Consider the following 22,825-nt stretch of genomic DNA (forward strand, 5'->3'; position numbering starts at 1 on the left):
ATGCTATTGTTTTGTTGTAATTTATGTAATAATTTATCTGAAATGAATCAACAGCTTATTTATTGAATTATTTTATTTGTAACCTCATGCAATTATTGAGTGTAAATTCCAAGCTGTAGAATATTGGAAACACTTTTCTTCAGTCCAGGGGGAATATCGATTATATATGTAACTATTTCCCCCCTGCTATCCCAAAGGGGGAAGTTCTGTATTACATGTTTATATTATTTTCATCAACATATTTATGTTAATACATGGTTATGGTGTGTGGCACATTGTTAGATATATACAGCTACAATATTGATACCATTTCCTTGTTAACTATGGCATACATAAACACCATGTCTTTTTGTCTAGAAGACATTTCAGATAGTGTGCTATTAGCAAGCAGTGAAATGAAGTATTTTCACCTTGCTGTTTTTGCCTGAGTATGATTATTGGTGACCAGGCTGTGGTAAGCTGATTGGCATTAGAACAACTCAGTCATTGTAAATTGATTACTCTTACCAAACCAAACAGGAAAGAGAACCTCAACACCTCTCTGCTTGCCAGGCATCCTGGTCCTTGCCAGAGATAAGCTAGAGGGTATTCATTCCCCCACTTACTCTCCTGAGAAACTGCACATCTGATGAAGTGCTGTTCAAATAGAAAGTCCAGAGATCATAATCAATATAAGATCCGGATACGTTAGTAAAAATTCAGACAGAGGGCTGGGTTGTAGCTTAGTGGTTTCCCCCACCCCACTTCCCGATGTATACAAAGGTTTCATCCTCAAACTGGTTGATGGCGAACCTCTATAATCCTAGCATTTGGAAGGTGGAGGCAGAATGTTTTCCGTTTCAACATTGTGTAAAATGAAAGATAAGGTTAATTTAATAGAAAGTAATGTTTCTTGACTGTGGTAGTTTTGTACTTACAATTTTTCCATGTATTCTGAATCTGGCCATTTCAGAGGCTTCAATAGCTGGTCAGAGAAGTCGTTCGTAGCAGTAACTTACAGATGAAGATATGGACTAAGGAAGGGTCTGAACCTGGTTACGGGGAGGGTCCCGATCAGGCGTGGCCAGTTTTCATGTGTCCTCTCCCCCGTGGTTGTTGGCTTCTGGTAAACAGGTTTTCAGATAATCTGGACTCTTGGCGATGGTCATAATGATTTGATAACAGCTTGATAAGGGGTGGAATCTTTTGTGATTAGAGATACGAATCTGTTAAGAAACTATCTCTGGGACTAAACAGATAAAGGTTCTCAGAAGGCTTCTTGCGGTTTTGAATTCCCTGGCTGGTCCTCAGTGCAGGATTCCTTGTGTTTATTATGTAAGTCACACTCTGAGTCACTCATGGGGTTGGCTATTCCTGCATTTTGTTAAAACCTATTCCGACAAATAGAGAAAATGGGCCTGTGTAAGTGCAGGAGTTCATTTATGTTGGCTTGTTCTGTGATGAAAGGTGACTTAGTTACATAAAGGGATTTTTGGCTTGTTATTTAAGTAAGTTGTTAATTTTTTAGTTGGTTTATGTTAAATCTGAAGATAAAAACTTAAGTAAGTAGAGCTGGTAGATGCCAGGAAAATCTTTTTGGCCTGCCCTGTGGCAGGTGTGATAAGCAGTTGAGGCACAGTGTGTGGTCGTGCTTAGTTTAGTGATGTGCAGAAGAAAAAAATAATTATTTTGTGTTCCTCCTTCCCCCACTGCTCTTCCCTCCTCCTTCTCCTCTTCCTCTTCTTCCTCTTCTTCCTCTTCTTCCTCTTCTTCCTCTTCTTCCTCTTCTTCCTCTTCTTCCTCCTCCTCTTCCTCCTCCTTCTCCTCCTCCTCCTCTTCTTTCTCTCCTTCCTTTTGGGCTTTTTGATACAGGGTCTCTTGTCTGTGTAGCCCTGGCTGCCTCTTAGAACTCTAGTTAGACCAGGCTGGCCTTAAACTCACAGAGGCGTGCAGGGATTAAAAATCCGCGCCACCACTAGCCCTTGTCCTTTTTCTGGCTTTGGATCTGTTGTTTTCCTGCATCAGTGTCTGCAATGCTGGGATTGCAACTTTGACCCACTGTACTTGGCAAGTTAAGAGCTTTTCTTAGGAAGATTCTTGAGTGGCAACAGAAATGTTGGGAAGGCAAAAAAGGCTTAGCTTGAAAATAGTGAGTGGAAAATGATTTGAAGAACTCTGTTCCAGGATCTGTGCTCTCTTCACTGCTGCAGGTTAGCAGATGACTGCCTCAGTGCTGGCCTCTCTGTCACTGTAGCTAGAAAGAGGACAGTGCTGCCACCATGCTCACACTGCCCTTTAGAAAAAAATCTCTAGCACTGGATAGAGGAAGGTTCGTGACTAGGGACCAAGCAAGACTAGAGGCTGACCTTTCTTCTGTGGGAGGGAAGCCTCTTTGCTAGGCTAATGTATGAGACAGGGAACTAGGTAGACATAAGGAAGCCAGCCAAGAAACAGCAGCCAGTACCAGGCTACTGGCTGTTGTTAATGGCTGTTTAAGGGGTTGTAATTCTGCTTTACCATATTTTGCCCAGGTTAGTACACTTTATAGCTAGTGTTGATTTCCTCTGTAAAAACCGGCAAAATTTCCTGGTTTTGGTTTTGCCTTTTAAGAGAAAATAAAGAGCCCTGGATGGAGATTTTTTAAGTTTAGAAGCAGTACACTGCTGTGTCAGTATCATTTCCCAAGGTCCAATTCCATTCTCGCGTCTTCCTATATATAAAGGAAAAGAAAATCCGCATATCAGTCCTAGTGAAAGGAAAGCAAACTCATAGGGAAGTGAAATTCAAGGATTTAGAAATGGGCTGTCACACATTTGAGGGAGGGAATGTTTCCAGACTGATGACCAGTAAACTTATTTTCCATCATGTGGGTCCCAGGGATTGAACTCAGGTCCTCAGGCTTGGTAGCAAACACTTTGACCTGCTGAACCATTTAGAATAGAAAAGTATTCAGTTTTTTTTTCTTTTTCTTTAACGTTTTGACAATAACGATAACTTTTTTGAGACCACACCTCACTGTGTAGCACTGGCTGTTAAGGTACCTCTCTCTTTCCCTTGCCCACCCTCCCCTCCTCTCTCATGTTCACTTTACCTACTAATTCATCTCCCCTGCTCTCTTTTCTCTCTTCTGGTAAGTTGGATGGTAGTGGTGGCTCTAAAGGTCCCTTGGATGGGTTTATAATCCGATAAGGTAAAATCAGGAATCCACAAGTGTTGCACAAAGGAACCTAGGGCAAACCTTTTACTGTAAATGGGGATTCTGGTGCGATTCCTAGAGCACTGTGTTTACACCCGGAAAGGAAGGAAATCCTTGATTGTGCTGGTTCACTTGAGTCTCCTTTGTCAAGGGCCTTCAACCTGGTTCTAAAGTGAAGGAGGATTCCTGTCTCTTTGCCCTGCCTTTCTCTCATGCGTCATTTCTGCTTGAGTAGCTGAGAGAAGAGACTATCAGATGCAGTGAGTTCAGGACTTAGTCTGTGGAGACCAGCCTTGACCCCGGACACATATTCCCTGGGAAAGAAACTTTGCACATCTCCTCCAAATTTAGGAGAAAAGAGCTGGTGTGTCTGGAGCATTAGGCTTGGTAGCATTGTAGAAAACTTCAGGGGAAAGGAAAGGCACTAGGACATGAGGACCCCGGGAACATGCGACTGCCACAAATATATAGATTTTACTTCCGTAGCCCGCAATCCAGGGCAGCTGGATCAATCTGACCTTTTTGATTTCTGTTTCCATAAATGATACTTTGGCGCACAGCACAGAGGTAGTAGCTGTCTAATCAATATGCAGAAAAGGAATGAGTTTAAAATATATTCAGCTCAAATTTTTGGAGTGACAATTCTGTGTTGTCTACAGACTTCCTCAACAAAGGTAGATCTTCTTGATCAGAAGTAGGTTTTCCAAAAGGACTTATCAAATGAGCCTAGTGCATTCTGCAAGCCAGGAAGAGTAAACCCGGGCTGTTAGGCCTCATGATTGTATGGTTTATATAACAGTCTCCCGTGTTTTGACTCTTGGGACTTCAATTAATTTTTGTCATATGGGTCTTTTCACTTTTCATCTTCTAAGAAGTAGTGAGAGGAAAGAAGAAAGAAAGAAATTTACAAAACCACTCTTGGCTTGTGCTAGAAGGAATGCATTGTCCTCAAGTAGGCAGGCACTGGGAGTGTTCATTGTAAACTAATGTATAGAACATTTTGTACGAAAATAGCTAATGAATACTCAAAGCATTCTGTTGTTTGCATTTTAAATGAAGCTTCATTTTTGTTACTCTAGTTAGATTCCTAAGTGTCTGAGAAGTAGAAAACTCACTCCTCATTAGATTCATTTAAAACTTTTTTTTCAAGAAAGGGAAAGTCCTGAGGGTATAGAAACTTTACTTGTTTCAGTGTGTCATGTTAAGGCATCTGACAATGTTTCCTTTACACGAGGCCAAAGACCACAGATCCACCCTGATTGCTAATTATTCAGATTGTAAATAGCTTGTTCCAGAACTTAAGGTGAGACAAAAGAAACACGGAGGAACAAAGGGCCTAGGATAATGAAAAGATACTGGGAAGAGAAAGGCCAGGCAGAATTGTGATGCGGGTCACATCCTGTGCCTGCATTTAATTGTACCTTTGTACTAAATAATAAAAATGATTACATGTTCGGTGCTAACAGGTGTCCCTTCTTGAGAACTGTAGTATGGATAAGTGACAGCAAATTACTCCAATTCATCAACTTAGAATATTATACCTTTGATTTTTCTCTACTCTACATGAGAAGACTGTATTCTATATTAGAAGACATTTTTCTGGAAAAACGTACATCAACCCAGGAGGATTTTTATTTTTTTAAAAAAAAACTTAATTCCTGTTAACTTGTATAAAAGATAGATGAATAATTTATGGTCTCAGTAAAAAGAAAGTCATTTTTTAGGTACTACCTACCATAATTGAGACATACTGATACTGGCTCTGTATTTCTGGTATTTTGTGCTTCTGCATAAGCTCTGGCTATCACTGCAAGTAAGCAGTTATGGACCATCATAAGCAGTCTTCCTTAATTGCTTTTTAGAAGAAAGATTTACTTATTTTTATGTTTCAGGGTTTTCTGCATGTATGTGTATTATATGGGTGCAATGTCTGTGGAGACCAAAAGAGGGTGTAAGGTCCCATGGGACTGGAGTTACATATGGTCATGAGCTTCTGTATGGATTTCAGGAACTGAACCTAGACCCTCTAAAATCGGAAGTGCACTTAGCACTGAGCCTACTTTCCTTAATTGTTTTAATTGCTTAAAGCTTATTGCTCATGTATTGGTGTTTGTGCTCGGCTCTTCTGTTCTTGTCTGGGGTAGGCTGGGTGACTCTCTGGCTGTATCTGTTTGTGAGGTAGGTGTTGACTGAGTGATAGGCAGTGGGTACAGCCTGGGCTGAGATGACTGGAGGAGATTACACCTTGAATTTTGCCCTGGATCCTGCTTACCCGAGAATGTCCTTTTCACTGCATTGGCAGAGGGAAGGAGCACAGGCCCTTTGAAGCTCACTTTTATCCTGGTTGCTAGTATTCCACTGACCATGTAATTTCCCATTGTGGAGTCCAGAGTGAGAACAAGAAAAAGGGATCCTGAAGACTTAGGACAAAAGTCATGGCTACAGGAACAGGATAAGAGTGAGACAATATTTGTAATAGATCACACAGTTGCACAAGTGAAATATAATGAAAATTTCTAGTCCAGGGGAAAAGGATGATTTCCGTTTTCTGTTTTGGTTGTTGTTTGTAGGTTTGTTTGTTTATTTGCTTGTTTTTCTGATTTCCTTGCTGAATCACCTTTTGTGTGTGGTGAGGGGTAGGAGGGAGACAGAGACTGACTCATTGTGTTGCTTTGGCTAGCCTGGAACTCTTTATATAGACCTTGCTGTCCTCATAGAGATTCACCTGCCTCTCTCTCCTATGTACAGGGATTAAAGGAATGTGCGTTGATGCCTGACTTGTCTGTTTTTTGCTGTACATTCATATAAAGTAGGAGAAGTAATACCTTGAGGGGCATATCACACAAGCTGGGTAATTTCAGAAGTACTTATCCTTTCTATAAAGGATACTTCACACACACACACACACACACACACACACACACACACACTCACATACCACATGAGCTGGGTAATTTCAGAAGTACTCAGCCTTTCTATAAAGGATACCGCACACGCACACGCATACGCACACACCACACGAGCTGTATAAGTTCAGAAGTACTCAGCCTTTCTATAAAGGACACTTTGTACGCGTGCACTTATGCCTGCCCTCACGCATGCATGCACTGCCTTATCCACATTCCTCCACCCAGGTGATTGATACCCTCAAAAGTTGCAGTACAACGATCTCAACCCCACATCACTGCTATGTGCCCTGCATCACGATCGCTCTACATCATTCCCCCCATGGTTCCTGACCCAACCAGTCCTGACATACACCATGCACGCTTTCAGTAAGTGATTTTGGAAATTGTATGCTGTCAGAATTCTCTGAGAAATGGTTCGTTCTCATTTCCACTTTTCTTTTTAGCTGTGCTCATCACATGTACTTGAAGCAGAAGTTAAGAATCTCCACAGTCTCACGTACACATACCTATTTTGCTCAGTCTTCTGTACTCTTCCTCTCAGAAAGGGAAGTTTTAAATGTAATGGCGACATGAAATCAGCTTGACTTTTGTAGATTAGCCCAACTGGGAAGGGGAAGCTGCTAGAGAGGTCACTGTGACACCAGAAGCCTGAGACAATGAAACATTCTGTGAGGATTTTGTTGGAAATGGGGCTAAAGCTTTAGGAGAAGATATTCTTTCTGGCAGGCATCTGATCCCCTTTGCTCATCAAAATGATTGTGTCAGACTCAGGTCAGGGCATAGGAGGATGAGAGGAAATTCTCTTAATTGCAAACTGGCTGCTTGGTGATGGAATCATGGCTGGTGTTATTTTTAGTAAATTGTTGCTCCTAAAAGTTAGACTTGCTGTACTAGTAGGTAGATAGAAGTTAGGCATGTTTGTTTATGCAAGGGTCTTTACATAGACAAAGACCACTTAAAGGTGTCCTATACTAAAGGACTGCAGGGGATAGTCACAGCTTCACAGGCTTTCACCAGCTCCTTAGTGACCTTTTTACTTTTTCATATTTGGCTATTCTTCATATTCTTTATACATTGAATGATTTTCCTTCCTTCCCTCTGATTCCCTCCACCCTTCTATTTGTCCTTTAACTTAGATGCCAGACTTAGTTCTGAGAATAGTATTTGTAAAGAGTATTTGTGGAAGGCCTGTCTCTTAGATGGCACATTCCAAAATGTACATGTTCACATATGTTTCTGTTACAAGACCTCTCACTCTGCTTGGTCAAGGCCATTGGGAGTTAATATAAAATCTCTACCCCAGCAACTGTGTTCTTTTTAGTGGGTGCATCTCATACTCTATTTGAACAGTCCCCCCTCTTCTGTGGTTCTGTCCTGTGGTTGTAAGCTTAGTATGTGCACATATGTAAGATTTCACATGCAAACAGAGCAGAGCAGAGACATATTTGTGCACTTGCTGCCTGGGTCCTTGTGTGCATGCTAAGGTAATGCTGATGAGTGAAATGGAGATGCCGCACGGTTCTGAGGAAATAGGTTGGAATTAGCAGATCAATTGGGTGGGCATTTCATTCTATCCTATCCTGGTCTCATGACTGGCAGCGTTGCCAAAGTCCTTTTTATCTAGAAATAAAATTACAAGGCACATAGAGACACTTTCAAAATGTCAGGAAACAGAGTGGGGCCATTTAGATGAAAAAATGAAAATGTATCACACCTCAAGAAGTGCTCCCTGCAGGCATCCGTGTCCCAGGGCAAAGGGCAAGTTGAAGTGAATAGAGGCAAAGATTTGCTCGGAATGCAGAGAGGAAGATGGTGAAGGAGACTCTTGGGCAGAGTATTTCTGGGGAGGAGACAGGAACCCCTGGGCTCAAAGAGAAGTTAAATTCTTTGATTTTCAGCCCTTAGGAGGTATGAGGCATTGTGTGCTTCTCCACAGAGCAGGGACTAGATGTGGGCTACTCCTTAGGTCTGTCTGTCTGTTTATTTATTTAGATAGTCTCTATGTAGTCCTGGCTGTTCTGGAACTCACTGTGTAGACTAGGCTGTCCTCAAAAGTCACAGATAGATCTACCTGCCTCTACTGCCTGTTGAGTGCTGGGATTAAAGGTGTGTGCCACATGACCAGCATTCCTGTCATCTCTTTATCCCAGAGAGAAAGCAACCTTAGAGTGGTGTTCCATTTCATTTCTTGGGCTGTGTGTATTCATCTAGTCTTGTGCGGTGTATTCGGTATTCTTACACTGATGAATGTTGGCTTCTTGGACTTGGCTGTTTTAAGCCACCTTAGGGTCATGCTGAATTGAATCTTTCTCACTATTGCTGTTGCCATTGTTTCTTCTTGTATTTTGTATTCTTGAATTTTCTGATACAGTATTTTAAGGGTAGTAAATGGCGCCGCTCTGGATAAAGAACAATAAACAGTTTGCACGTTTGATAGCCACCCTCCCCTTATAGTGTGTGGACTTAGGAAGAGAGTTTCTTTCAGGCTGATATTCTTCAGGCCGTTTTCAAATAAGATGTTTGTGGGGAGGGGCCGCAGGATCTCCAGTCATCGATTCTCTCTTTATAACTTTGCCCTTTTCCCTGGAACATCTGACTCGTTCAGGGCTCCCAGACTGAATCACAAGGAAGAAACTTTACATAAACCATTTATACTACGAGTTTGGTATGCTGGTGGCATCAATCAACAACAATATCCATTAGATTCATCCCTATATCAGTAGTATCTTGATAGAACTGATCCCGATGTGTGGGAATTTGAACTCTGCTTCAATACATCTAGCTGAGGATAATTAATTATTCAGGGCACAGAGAACCTGGACCTGCAATGTAGAGTAATTCTCCCTGGTCAGCGTTAACTGTGCTGGCAATAATAAATAGGAAAAGTCTCCAGTGATGCCAGTATTTTAAAGTGATTAATCATCTCTTCCCCCTTCTCCACCCCCTTAGTTTTCTTTAACTAAGATTTTTCAGCAATAAATCTCTAACAACACAGGTAGGGATTGTTCTGTAATTAAATTTTGCCCTGCTTAATTTCTTAACTTTTATGTGCTATTAAAAAATGTTACATTTTAAGGAGCTCCGATCAAAATTCAAACCAAGAGAAATCCTTTTATGGAATACTGAGATTCTCTGTGGAAGAGGGAAGTCTTAATTTTGAATACAAGATAGGCATGCACTCATAAAAAATTATTCATCAACACCAGTTGGGGTGTCAGATAGTCCAAGGTTTTGAATTGCCTTGCTTTCATGTTTAGGGTTTTTTCTGTATTGGAAAAAAGTCTGACACATACATATGTTCTCACATGAAGAGAATAATTACTTATTTGAGAAATAAGTTTAAAACTTTGGGATAATTGATGTCAGTTCTGTAGGAAAGGAGTAATGCCATCATTTTTCTCTTACACAAAATTCACTTGCTGAAGAGGCAGGTAAATGTCACCCGAGGATGACCACATATTTCCAGATGGTACCCTGTAGAGCTGCCCAGCCATCACATAGATCCCAGGTGACAGGGACAGATGTGATATATTTGTTGTGACACACTTCTGTACCACCAGTCCGTGGCTCGAGGTGACTCCTGTCCCTCCCTTCATGCTTCTCTCTGCTTCAGGACAACACAACGATGCACGGATGAACCTCGCCATCGCCCTCACTGCTGCCAGGTACGGGGCTGCCACGGCCAATTACATGGAGGTGGTGAGCTTGCTCAAGAAGACAGACCCGGAAACTGGGAAAGAGCGAGTGAGTGGTGCCCGGTGCAAGGATGTGCTCACAGGTATGCCAGGGTCCATGAGGGAGGGAGGCATTTCCTAGCATTTTGCCCTGCTTGTATAATGACCGAGTGAGGATTTGTCTGTCACTTTTCTTTTGGTGAAAGGCAGACTTCAGTCATCTTAATTATATTCCTTACTGTCAACAATGCCTGGTTTAACATGAAAATGTTCCCTTGTGGGACTTGCCAATTTTCCCCCTTTGTGTTAAATAGTAACCTAATGATAAGGATAATAATAAATGCCCACAGATCTCTCACAGCCGTGAAGGCCTTTCATTCCCCTCACAGAAACATGTGATTAGTAAAATTAAATCAATGTACCAAGTCTCCGAGCATCACTTAGGTGACACAGGCAGAGCCTTTGAGTCAATCACTTATAACTCAATAAGATTTCCAGTCTTGGCACAGCCCTATGGCTAGGTAGGCACTTGTATCCTTTCTTGAACAAAAGCAACACTTGTGAAATATATTTTCTCACTCTCATGCAGTTAAACATTTGGGTATTTTTTTTTCTAGTTGAAAAAATGTAATTTAGCACATGTGTGTTTATGTGCAAACACATGCGTGTCGTGTGCTTGCATGTGCACATCAGAGCTTGAATGCGGAAGTCAGAGGATGACGGGGAGTCAATTTTCTCATTCTGCCCTGTAGACTCAGGATCAAACTCAGCTTTTCAGACTTGACATAAGTATCTTAATCCACTGAGCTAGCCTGCTCTCTTCTTTCATCCCCACTGTCCTTCCTTCCCTTCCTCCCTACCTTCTTGAACCCAGGGCTTGTTGAATATTAGGCAGGAATTCTTTTTTTTTTTTTTTTTCAACTTCAATAAAGCTATTAATTAGCTCATATTCTTTTTTTTCATTTTATTTTATTTACATTTAAGATGCCATCCCCTTTCCCCATTTCCCCTCCCTAGAAAACCCCTGTCCCATGCCCCCCTTTCCTTTTTGCTTTTATACAATTTTTTTAAAATGTTAATCAAAGGATTTATAAGTTTGGTAATGCTCAATCAGAAGGGTAATCCAATACCCAACCTAGATATAAAGACTATCTTTGACTGGTGGAGACCTGTGAACATCTGCCTCCATGCCTCCTCTCTCTTTCTCTCTCTCATCATCTAGTTTCTCCTCTCCTTCATTTTCTCTCCTTACTCCATCTCTTCCTCTCAGTACTCCTTCCCACTTAGCTCCTCCTACATATCACTCTTCCTGTTAAAGTAAAACTTTTCTCTCAAAATACAGTTAGAGCATACTTATTCCTAATTGTACCAGTGAGGTATAAGATAGTTCTAATACCCAGTCCATCATTTTGTTGACTAACCAGAACCTCTGTCTTCTAACTAAAACACTTACTTTTGATCCTGGCTTTTTTTTTTTCTTTTTCTTTTTTTTTTTTTTTTTTTTTTTGGGTTTTTAATGAATGTCAGCTGAAAACTATCTACTCAGATCTTTTCTCTCAAAGTAAATAGCCAGGATTGGCTATGAAACTATGGGTCTTCAACCCCGTCAGAAATCCAGAATGACTGAGTTAACTGAAGTTATAGGAAGCACTAAACATAGCTTCTAAAACTTAGCCAATTTATAGAGACCTCTGAACACCTGAGAAGCCCCTATACTACCGAATGTTCGAGCATCAAATCTTCCGCCTTCTGGCCCAGAGTCATCTGACAGACCTTAGTGATGCAGGATTATTAAGGGCTGATTATAATCAGTTGACTATTCTGCATGTGTGTCCTCTTCAGGACAGTAGTTAGTCTGTAGATGGAAAGAGGCAATTCTTGCCTAGTGGCTGTCACCACACAACTGCCATAACTCCAAGGATGCTCAATTTCTTCTTAGAATCCACAACAGGAAGCTGTCAGGAGCAGACAGGTCTCTAATCAGAATGGACATTTATATAAATTTTTGTTGCATCAATTCTATGGACTTCTGACGTTTTGAAAACCAACTATCCATGTAAGGTCACCTGGACTGTTGTCTGTTTACTCCTCTTGGCTATTTCTAAATAAAATATGGTTAACCTCCTAACAATTAACTCAAAGCCATAAATTTGCTATAGTCCCTTAACTCATAGGTTAACCATCCCAAATCAGTTAAAAAGTTAAGGAAGGACTGGGTCTAGGCCTTGTATTCCTAAATGTGTTATACAAGCACATTGCCCATGAGAGTATCAATATTCATCTTACTTTTATATTAATAAAATATAAGAGAGAAGGCTCAGTGGTTAAGAGCACTGACTGCTCTGCCAGAGGTCCTGAGTTCAATTCCCAGAAACCACATGATAGCTCACAACCATCAGTAATGTGATTCAATGCACTCTTCTAGTGTGTCTGAAGATAGCTGCAATGTGTACTCATATAAATAAAAAAAAAATACATTAAAAAAAAAAAAAAAGGCAGGAATTCTTATCCCCAGTGGAGGCTATCCCCAGCCTCCTGATTGAGCATAGCACTTTTTAAACAGACTGAGAACCACGATGAAAGTGGTGTGCTGTTTTCCCTTTTAGTGTGGGCTCGTTTTGAGTAAATGTACTCAGACGACTCAGACGTGAGCCTTTCCTTTGGCTCTTCACTAACTCTGTCACTTAGTGTGGTGTGTACTAATAAACTTCAGCATAGGTTAAGCTAATAGAGGAACTAATAACTAGTCCTGGTGAGCGGAGAACAAACCGAGTATGTAATCATGTAATCGATGCTGCGTTTCTTCACAGGGGAGGAGTTTGACGTGAGAGCCAAGTGCGTTATCAATGCCACAGGCCCTTTCACAGACTCCGTGCGCAAAATGGATGATAACAATATTGTACCCATCTGCCAGCCCAGTGCGGGGGTCCACATTGTGATGCCTGGGTACTACAGGTAACGGCACTCTGTTTTGATACCCATCTCCTGAAAAACTGTTTCCCAAGAGATTACACACTGAATGTCTTCTATGACATTCTTTTAAACATTTTTGAAAAGTGTTTTATTTGAATTTTGTGGTTTATTTAATTTTTTTCATTGTGTATATTAGTTGTCTTAGGTTTTGTTAGGCTAGGGACACTTTTTTGGGGGGGCGGGGGTGTTTGAGACAGGGTTTCTCTGTATAGCCCTGGCTGTCCTGGAACTCACTCTGTAGACCATCCTGCCTCTGAAATCTGCCTGCCTCTGCCTCCCAAGTGCTGGGATTAAAGGCGTGCGCCACCACTGCCGGCTGGGACACTTTTTCACAAGCTTGTATTGTATATCGAGCATATTCCTCTCGTGTCCCTCATCCATACTGGTGTCAAATTCCTGCCTATTTTCTTGACTCAACTTGCTAATAGTTGGGATTATGGCTGTCAGTTGCCACACAGCTTTATTTATTTTGCTAACTTCTGTATCCTTTTGTCTGATGTCTGACTAGCATAGAAATTGGGTGATTTTAGCAGCTATAGATTTTTTTGAGCTTAGGCTACTACGTAGAGTGAAGCTGGTTTGCCCTCTTTCTTGTTGCGTCATTTGCAGAAGTGTTTATGGATTAGTAAAGTTTGATATAATCCTAACTAACATCCCACATATGTAATGATCATTGTCAGTTATGGTAACAGCTATTAGGTGTGTGTTTGGGAGAGGTAGGGGTGGTTAGTATTATGTTTCAGAGACTTGCTTGTTTTCATCCTATGTGTATTGGTATTTCACTTGCAAGTCTGTCTGTGCGCCGCATGCTTGTCTACAGCCCTTGGAGTCCAAAAGATGGTTTGTATCCCTTGGAGTTAACTATCTTGGAGTTAGTGGATGCCAGACACTATGTGGGTACTAGGAATCAAACCTGAGTTCCTTGGGGGAAGCAGCCACTGCTATTGAACCGCTGAGCCATCTCCCCAGCCCCACTAATTTAACTTTTATTATTTTCAGTTATGTGTCTATGTCTGCACATAGGTATGTACACATGACTGCAGGTGCCTGAAGAGGATAGAGGGACTGGAAGCCCTGGAGGTGGAGCCACATGTTATTGTGAGCCACCCAACAAAGATGCTTGGAATACAGCTCTGCATCTTTGGAAGAGCAGTCGGTGCTGTTAACCACTGAGCCATGTCTCTAGTCCCAGAGGAATTATTTTAACTTCAGAAAACCCAATGTACAAACAAGATTTTCATCAATCTACTCTTAAAAACCCAACCTGGAATTTTCCTCAGATTTGTGGTTTCTTCCAAAAGCAGCACCAGCCTCCCACTGACTGCTGTACACAAATGTAATCACCTCTTCCTTCTAGCCTGCTTTTTTTTACTACTGACAAGAGGTCAATTTTTTTTTTTCTGGTAATGTGTGTACATACTGTTAGCTCTAACACTGATTGCTAAGTGGTTAACAATAAATTGATTTCAGTTTAACTAAGGGTTCTTCAGGAAAGCAATGGTCTGCATGAGAAAAATGTTCATTACCTTTAATCCTAGACACACACATAAATTAGCCAACTTCCCCTGCTGCTGCCAAATGAATCACACAGACTGAAAAGAGCTGTGCACCTCTCCCATTGTATGACTGTCACTAGAGCTGACGTTTTAGGGTGACCTTGCAGAACTAATCTTTCATGAGAAAACAAACTTTTCCTCGAGGGAGACTATGAAGTAGGTAACTTAGAACTGATGAAAGATACTTCCAAGTGGCTTCTTAAAATTTTATACCATTTGTTAGTAGCTCTGTCTTCCCTCTGTGCTTGTGAATTTTATGCTTGACACATATGTCTTTACTTAAGCAGCCGATTCTCTACAGGTTCCAGGTACATGTCGGCTGGTAACTGTCACCTTCACCCTTTAAATGGTTTTTATTGCCATGGAAGTTTCTGAGGGTCTCAGGAGTTACACGTTTCTAACTATACTTCCTACCTGGGTTACTAAATATTAGAATCTTATGCTTAACTTTATCATGTGTATTATTTGAAACCTATCATGAGTTTATGTAGCCATGAGGTGGTTGTATATAAATGATGTTAACATGATATTTCTCTGAAGTTTCTCAAATGTTTTGTTTCAACAAAAAGCCATTTATCAAACCGAAGTTTGGAATTGAATGTGTTAATGTCCAACCTAAAGTGATCGATGACTTAATCTAAGGGTGTATCAATTTGAAGCCCCTTTTTCTAGTCCTAAAGCTTATAAGACTTGAGATTGACTAGAAATTGGAGGTCTAATGGCAAAACAAGATTTAATGCTTTTTTTAGAGACCAAACAATATCGGATACTTTTTCAGTGCATAATTGTGAAAATTCACTTCCCCTCTGGGTCACTGGATGGTCAGGAAGACCTCAGGGAAAGTCTAGACTCTGAATGAAGGATGCTTTCCCTGGGCTCTTTGGATTTAGAACACATGGCATATAGGGCTGGCTGCTTTGCTGAGAGAGACAGATCCTCCTTGTAGTCTGTATAAATAAGAGGAACTAAAGAAGTTGACTAAAGATTTCTGTTGTGTGCAAAGTAGTTTTTGCTTTTAAACAGTTGTTACCCTCTCATTCTTACCCATTTGAATGAATATCTACTAAATATTTTAAGGGTTTAATGTTTCAAGGGTATAATAAACATAAGAGGTCTACTACATGTTCTTTACATATATATTTGTGGAAGGGAGATTTCTTGAAAATTGCTTAAACTAAATGTGATTGTTTCTTGTCTATGGAATGTCACTGTAGAACATACCTTTAACACTAGCTCTCTGTGAGAATTCAATAAAGTGTGACAGGTATTTAAAGATTTCCATTACTCTATTTGAATAAGACAGTTTTGAATTTTTCCCACTTCTTTCAACTTCACATATTCTTGAAAGTGTAATAAGCAGCACACTCAAACAATAGTTTTTAGTCAGCCATCCATGGGTTTTATTTTTAACTTAATGCATTTATTTTATGTGGATGGATATTTTGTCTGCATGCACGTTTATTCACCTTGAGCATGCCTAGTACCCAAGGAGGTCAGAAGAGGGCGTCTTATCCTCTGAAACTAGAGTTAGAGATGGTTCTAAGCTGCCACATGGGTGCTAGAAATCGAACCCTTGTTGGCTGGAAGAGAGGCTAGTGTTCTGAACCACTGAACCATGTTTACAGCTCATCTACCAGTTTAAGTGCATTTGTGATTTTTGTTTTTAAATTGTGCAGTGTGTGTTAGTGGAAATTCTTGGCTAAGGTTTAGATAGATTTTTTTGTTGTTTTTTGTTTTTGTTTTTGTTTTGCATCTGTGTGAGGGGTTTGTCTTTCACTTTAATCATTGACATACTACATCACTGTATTTTTTTTTTTTTTGACAGATTCTCATTGCTAATCTATTCCTCTCCATTTGGCCGTTTCAATTACATTGTTATTTAGCAAATATAAAAAACATACGAAGACTGGGCTGTTTTCTTCTCCATGCACTTTCTGACACCATTGTCACTTTGAAATAAAGTAAAAAATATCATGTGTGACAAAGTAGCACAGGTTCATTTATGCATCACAGAACGAAGGAGTTGGTGATTCCATTTCAGTTTCAAGAAAGTTTGGCTTCTCTTTCTCATGCACTTCTCAGCTTTTCTACTGTGGGATGTGCAAAATGTCAAATGTCCCAGGAAAATACTTTTCACAGACTCCCAAAAAGGTTGAAGAGTTATCGTTAATTGGCCATAATAAAAGAAATTATAGGCATTTATTCCACTGACATTATCTAATGTGAATGGTCTAAAGTATAAAAACCAAAACAACTGAGAGACAATTAATTAACCATGCAATGTTAGGTAGGAAGATTGCAAGATAATATTATCACATTTGTTCAGCTCTTTACTATTTTTTAACCTTTTAAATTTTTTTTTTTAGGAATTTCTATGTATTAGGATGGAATAATAAAATAGTAGTTCGTGTCTTTCTTGTTTTGCTTATTTGAGCATGAGCGCCAAACAGAATAGAATTGTTTCTTTCCACTCTAGCCCTGAGAATATGGGACTTCTTGATCCTGCAACCAGTGACGGTAGAGTTATTTTCTTCTTGCCTTGGGAGAAGATGACAATTGCCGGCACTACTGATACGCCAACAGACATCACACAACATCCTATTCCTTCTGAAGAAGACATTAACTTCATCTTGACTGAAGTGCGGAACTACCTAAGTTCTGATGTTGAAGGTAATGTAAATATTCCCGTGACATTTCTTCCTTCTTTGGTATCTACCAGATTTTTTCAACAACCTGCTAGGCCTTTCTTGCCTCCAGTCAGAAACATAACCACACTTTGCATACTATAACTCTTAGCTTTTTTCTCCCCGACCCCTCATGCCTAGATCTTTGCAAATACCAGGAAGTGTTCCCTCTTCTAGCTAACACCCTCTCCTGACTACTACACTTTTGGGGTGGGGGTGAGTAGGTGTGAGGGAGGGAAGACAGGGTTGCATGAATTCCAGGATGTCCTTAAACTCTATGTAGCTTATGATGACCTTGAATTTATGATCCTCCTGCTTTTTACCTCCAAAGTGCTGGGATTATGGATGTGTGTCATCTCCCTGTCTCAGTTTACCAAGTGCTGGAATAACAGGCCTGTACTACAGATATATTAGTCTGTGTTGTTGTCTTTCTGGTGTTCTGACAACAGTACTATAGAAACTGTACTTTTAATGGTTTATTTAGCTAACAGTATTGTCTTACTTAGGGTTTTATTGCTGTGAAGAGACAGCATGGCCAAGGCAACCCTTACAAGGACAACATTTAATTGGAGCTGGCTTACAGGTTCAGAGATTCAGTCCATTATCATGGTGGGAAGCATGTAGGCATATAGGCAGACATGGTGCTGGAGTAGGAGTTGAGAGGTCTACATCTTGATCCAAAGTTAGTCAAGAGAAGACTCGTCATCCATAGGCATCCAGGAGAAGACTATCATCCTTACTGGCTGGAGCTTGAGCATAGGAGACCTCAAAACCCACCTACATAGCGACACTCTTCCTCCAACAAGGCTGCACCTCCTAATAGAGCCATTTCCTATGGCCAAGCATTAAAACACAAGAATCTATGAGGGCCAAACCTGTTCAAACCACTGTAAGTTTGAAAGGTGGAAAGACTCAGATCCATCAGCCCCATGTGTTTGGACTTTGGGTAGGTCCTGTTGGTTATGTTCAGTTAATGCTCAGCCTGCTTTCTTATAAAACCCAGGTGGTACCCTGGGTGGCACTACTAACAATAGGCTTGATTCCCCCATATAGATCACTAATTAATACCCTTTAGGCTTGCCTATCATCCAGTCTTATGGAAACATTTTCTTATTTGAGGTTTCCTCCTTAGATACCTCTAGCTTGCTGACATAAAACTAGCTAGCACACCTAGAACACCACACACACCTCTTTCCATTTTATCTCTCTGGCATTGCCCAGTCTTATACCTGTGCCTTCTTCCAACCCCACACAGTGTCTTATTATGCAGCATAGGCTTGCCTTGGACTCATAGCAATCCGCCCCTCTGGGTCTCTAATGTGGAATTATAGGAGTATGCCATTATGTCTGGCTCAAGTGTCATTTTGTACTTAGTTGGGAGTGGCCCTTAAATTGGCTTTCTATGTTAGGTTTTTAATCTTCAACTTAACTGCTCCTTCTGCCAGACCTCAGTTACTAGAACAGATGTGTGGTCGTCTTTTTCCTGCACACTCAAAAGAGAAAGAAAAAGTCACTTCTGAGTCTCCCCAATGACTTTAAGAAAATCTCTAACTCCCTTAAGTGACATACATAGGTTCTTAAAACACCCATAGGCTCATATATAAACCCTTCTTCTCCATGTATTCTGCAGTCTAATGGTTGTGTATTTATCCTTAAGCCATATTTAATTTAAGCCTTGTCACCTTATTTTAGTTTAATGATGACTTCTGGGCTATCCTTTGTACCGTTACCCCACCTTGGCACAAATATTTTAAAACGTCCCCCTCTGTTCTTTCAGAGCTCTGTAGTCAGTGAGTGTTGTATGTGCTGGACACGCTGCTATGCAAGTACGTGGCCAATCTTTCCTTGTAAGGAAATGTCTGCATTTCTTCTAAGAGCAATGTAATTCCTGCAGTAGTTGAAGTTGAGGGGCAGAGATTGGTTTTTGAGCATAGCTCAGTATTATTGGGTCCATGGTGAGTCTTAAGTCAGTCTGGCTCTAATATGACCATCTAAATACTGTACAGTACTTCAGTTAGTAGTTCTGGATTACACGATGTGATATGGGGTACAGTGTGGATTGACTCTTTTTATGTCAAGGAATGACCCTTGAATGTGTGTGTGTGTGTGTGTGTGTGTGTGTGTGTGTGTGTGTGTAGGCATGAGTGTGGAAGGCAGAGAACCATGTGATTAAGGTGTCTCTCTGTCTCCCTTTATGTGGGTTGTAGGGATTCAAGTCTAATTTCCTGGTTTGCAGAGCAGTTGCCTTTACCCTGTGAGCCATCTTGCTAGCCCAGAGCTGCCGATTCAAAATGCTTTGCATTCACTGAGGTCGGTCTAACCATACAGAAAGGCTTTATTAAGTGGGTAAGTAAGTTCTGACAACAGTTCGAGTCTCCTCAAATGGCTCTATCCTTCAGAGAGAGAGAGGGAAAGTGTCAAATCCTAACACTTCTGGTGCTCTCAGCAGCTCCTGCACTTCTGCAGAATGCCTGGGAACAGTTCTGAAAAGCATTTTGCCTTTTGGGAATAAGCTCATGTCTTCTTTTACAATTTAGAAAGCTTTCCATTCACAGGCTGAAATTTCTAGATTACTTGTTTGTTCTTTGCTGAAATGGGTAATTGATAGTTCTGCACTTCGTATTGAGTTAGGAAGAAAAATGATCTTTTGAAAAATGTATCATTAAGTTACTGTGCAGAGGTTAATCAGAGGGATGCTGTGGTGGGGACTAAGCTATGGCTGCAGTGGATTAAGAGAGACAGAAGATTTGCTGGGCGCTTCAGCCAGGCCCGCAGTGTTCTGGGGTGCTTCTCGACGCAGCCTCTGCACTTGCACATGGGCTTGCACATGTGCAATTAGTACTGTTTATAGATTGCCTGTTATTCAATTAACAGCCGAGCTGGCCATATCAACTCACTGCAGACCTGCCTTTTCCCTGCCAGAGATTGTACTCAGGTTATCAACTTACACAGGCTTGGCTGTCTTCCAGCTGTTTAATTAGAGTGTCATGCGCCTTGCTTTTTCTAGTTTCATTAGTTTATAAATGTAATATGGTATCTTATTTCTGTGATTAGCACTTCATTCCAGCAGGTTAAACACAAGGGTAGAGCAGTATTGATTTCTGACACTGTTTCCCTGTATTCATTTAGATATTTTCACATGGCTCTTTCAGAATTTTTTTTTTTTTTTGAAAATGGTAAGCATGAGAAAAGAACACTCCTTTCTCTCAATGCACACCTAAATCATTAACGCCAAACAGAATCACACATTTAAGCATAATTGTCACTTCCTTTGGCCTTCACTTTCTATTAATCTTGAAACACTTGTCTTCACCAAGGATTTGAGAAGAAAAGTATTAATTATAATCTAAAACAATCACATTGAGCTTTTTTTTTTTTTCTTGGAGCCGTGAAAAGTTCTGCTAACCTTTCTAATTTCTATCTTACTCTTCAGACCATTGAGTAAACTGAAGGAGGAAATTATTGAAGACATAATAGAAATGAATTTGATATGTTCTCACTGTTATAGCTCTGGCCATCCTGGAACTCTCCTTGTAGACCAGGCTGATCTCCAATTCAGAGACCTGGCTACTTCTGTTTCCTGAATGTTGGGTTTAAAAGTGTATGCTACCGCCCTCTTTATTTATTTTATTTTATTTATCTATTTATTTATTTATTTATTTATTTATTTACTTATTTATTTAGCCAGGCTCTCATTTTGTAGCCCAGGCTGATCTTGAACTCAAGGTATTTCTCCTGTCTCAACCTCCCAAGTCCAGTGATTCCATGCTTGAGACACAACCCTCTCTGAGCTCAGAGAACTCTTCAGTATCCCAGTATACTACTTACTTCTAACTCTGTTGTCCTTTACTTGGTACACTATTTAGAGTGTACCAAGTGATCTTAGAATCTCTACTAAAGACAAGTAACATGGCAAGGAAGAGATGGAAATGTAAAGGAATCTTGATTAGTTGTGTGAGCAGCGTGAGTCTTAGTTCTAAGACACCAACGCCCCAGTTTGTTGTGCTTTCCACAATTGACACGTTCCATCCCTCTTAACTGTGGACAGTGGGAGGAGTGTTCACTTACTATCCTTGGCTACAAAGGTATATGATAGGACCAGTGTTAGCTTAATAATTTGAGAGGAAGAATATTTAGTTAAGTAGACATTTTTTTCCTTTCTTGATTTCATGAGGTCAGTAAGAAAGGGGGATTGCTTGGAATGGAAAATAAGAACTACAAGGCTTTTGCATTAGGTATGAAAGCACATTCTAAGGAGCAAAGCAAGCTAGTCAAATGTCAGTGAGAGGCTGTGTCTTAGAAACGAGGGCAGGGGTGGCCTTGATGTGAGTAGCCATCTTGATGATCTACTGGGATCAACCTGCCTGTGTTCTAGGGAGCCTTTAGATACCAGTATGCCATCTATTTAAATTAGGTCCAGTTTCCTTTTCTCAGTTGCCTAAATCACATTTGCAGGTGTCAGTTGTTGCTGCTGTTGGCTGGTGAATTGGACTGTGCTAATAGCAGACTTTCCCCCACACTGCCAAAACAGTCTGTTGTAGAACTGTCCTGCTGATGGAGTCATTGCATTGAGGGAGGTTACAAGTGTGCAAGTATTCCATGTTGGTCAATGGATCTTCAAGAGAGAATTCTGTCAGCTTCAGTTAGTTGCGATTTCTTTTCCTTGAAAGTTAGAACTGATGTTTCTCCATGTATTTGTTCCCTACTCCCTGGACAGAATATACGACAAGCCTTGAGCTTGAGCTGACCTTGCTGAGTCTGTGTGGTAGTGGGTTACAGACGACAGACTTCAGTAGCAAATAACATTTTGAATAATCTGTCACAATTCTGAGCAATCTGTCAAAATCATTGTGTCAAGTTTGGGAGAGGGTGAGCAGATAAGAGGATGGCTAGGCAAGTAAATAGGGAGGAGCGGGGGAGAAGGAGAAAGATGGGATTTTCTGACTTAACTATGGATTAGTAATGCGAAAGAAAGTCATGTAGACCATATAAGCCATATAGAATACTTCCTATTTTAAATAGAATTTTATCTGCATTGATGTTTTGCCTGCATGTATGTCTGAGTGTGTCAGGACCTCTGGAACTGGAGTTACAGACAGTTAAGAACCACCATATGGGTGCTGGGAATTGCACCCAGGGCCAGGAATTGCACCAAGAGCAGCCAATGCTTTTAACCACTAACCCACCTCTCCAGCCTGATTCTATTATTCGTAAAATGTATTTTTCTGAATAATTAATTATAATATCCATGTGATAAAATTTTGGTTTTGTTTTTAATCTATATTATCTTCTTAAAAAAACAAACAAACTTCTATTGCATTTCTTGAGGCTTTTGTCCATGAGTCTAATAGGTGTGCCGTTTCCACCAGGACTCCGTCCAATTACTTCCACACACTCACCCACTCCCTCAAACTGATGACAGCATTGTGATACAAATTTCAAGCTAAAACCCAAGTGCTAAGATATCAAGTATTGAGGACTGTCCTGGCTGTGAACTCTTTCTTCCTGATGATGATTGAGTCTCAGGACCAGTCCCAGGAATAAGGGTGGAGGGGAGATGAATTTGTTCACTGCTCCATTCCACTTTGTGAATGAACTCCTTGAGTGTCTCAGGTTGGCCCTGTTTCCAACAGTACAATCTTGGATATGTGTTGTTTTATGCCCATTAGAGTGGAAAAGGTGAAGCCTTGGCCAGATAGTTGCTTTGCATATGCTTCACATTCATTCTGGAAACTCCAATGTTCCCTAACATACTTCAGACATTAGTCATGGAGCTTCAAGAGTTTAAACTGAATTCCTGATCAGTGTGGCTACCAAAGGAATTTCACAGATATGGGAGGGACTGTTCACTGAC

The 22,825-nt window shown here is 40.6% G+C and overlaps 1 protein-coding gene across 4 annotated transcripts in view; it reads left to right on the top strand.

Moving 5' to 3' along the window:
- The window catches only part of Gpd2 (glycerol-3-phosphate dehydrogenase 2), a 130,863-nt gene that overhangs the window by 90,981 nt on the left and 17,057 nt on the right, over positions 1-22,825 (top strand). For all 4 annotated transcript variants that reach the window (XM_034495115.1, XM_034495114.2, XM_076928756.1 and 1 more), the window contains exons 7-9: positions 9,698-9,862; positions 12,569-12,713; positions 16,764-16,957. In XM_034495115.1, coding sequence (XP_034351006.1) covers positions 9,698-9,862; positions 12,569-12,713; positions 16,764-16,957 — 504 coding nt within the window. The remainder of the gene's footprint in view (positions 1-9,697; positions 9,863-12,568; positions 12,714-16,763; positions 16,958-22,825) is intronic.

This window comes from Arvicanthis niloticus, chromosome 2 (assembly GCF_011762505.2).
Source record: "Arvicanthis niloticus isolate mArvNil1 chromosome 2, mArvNil1.pat.X, whole genome shotgun sequence".
In the NCBI taxonomy this organism is placed as follows: domain Eukaryota; kingdom Metazoa; phylum Chordata; class Mammalia; order Rodentia; family Muridae; genus Arvicanthis; species Arvicanthis niloticus.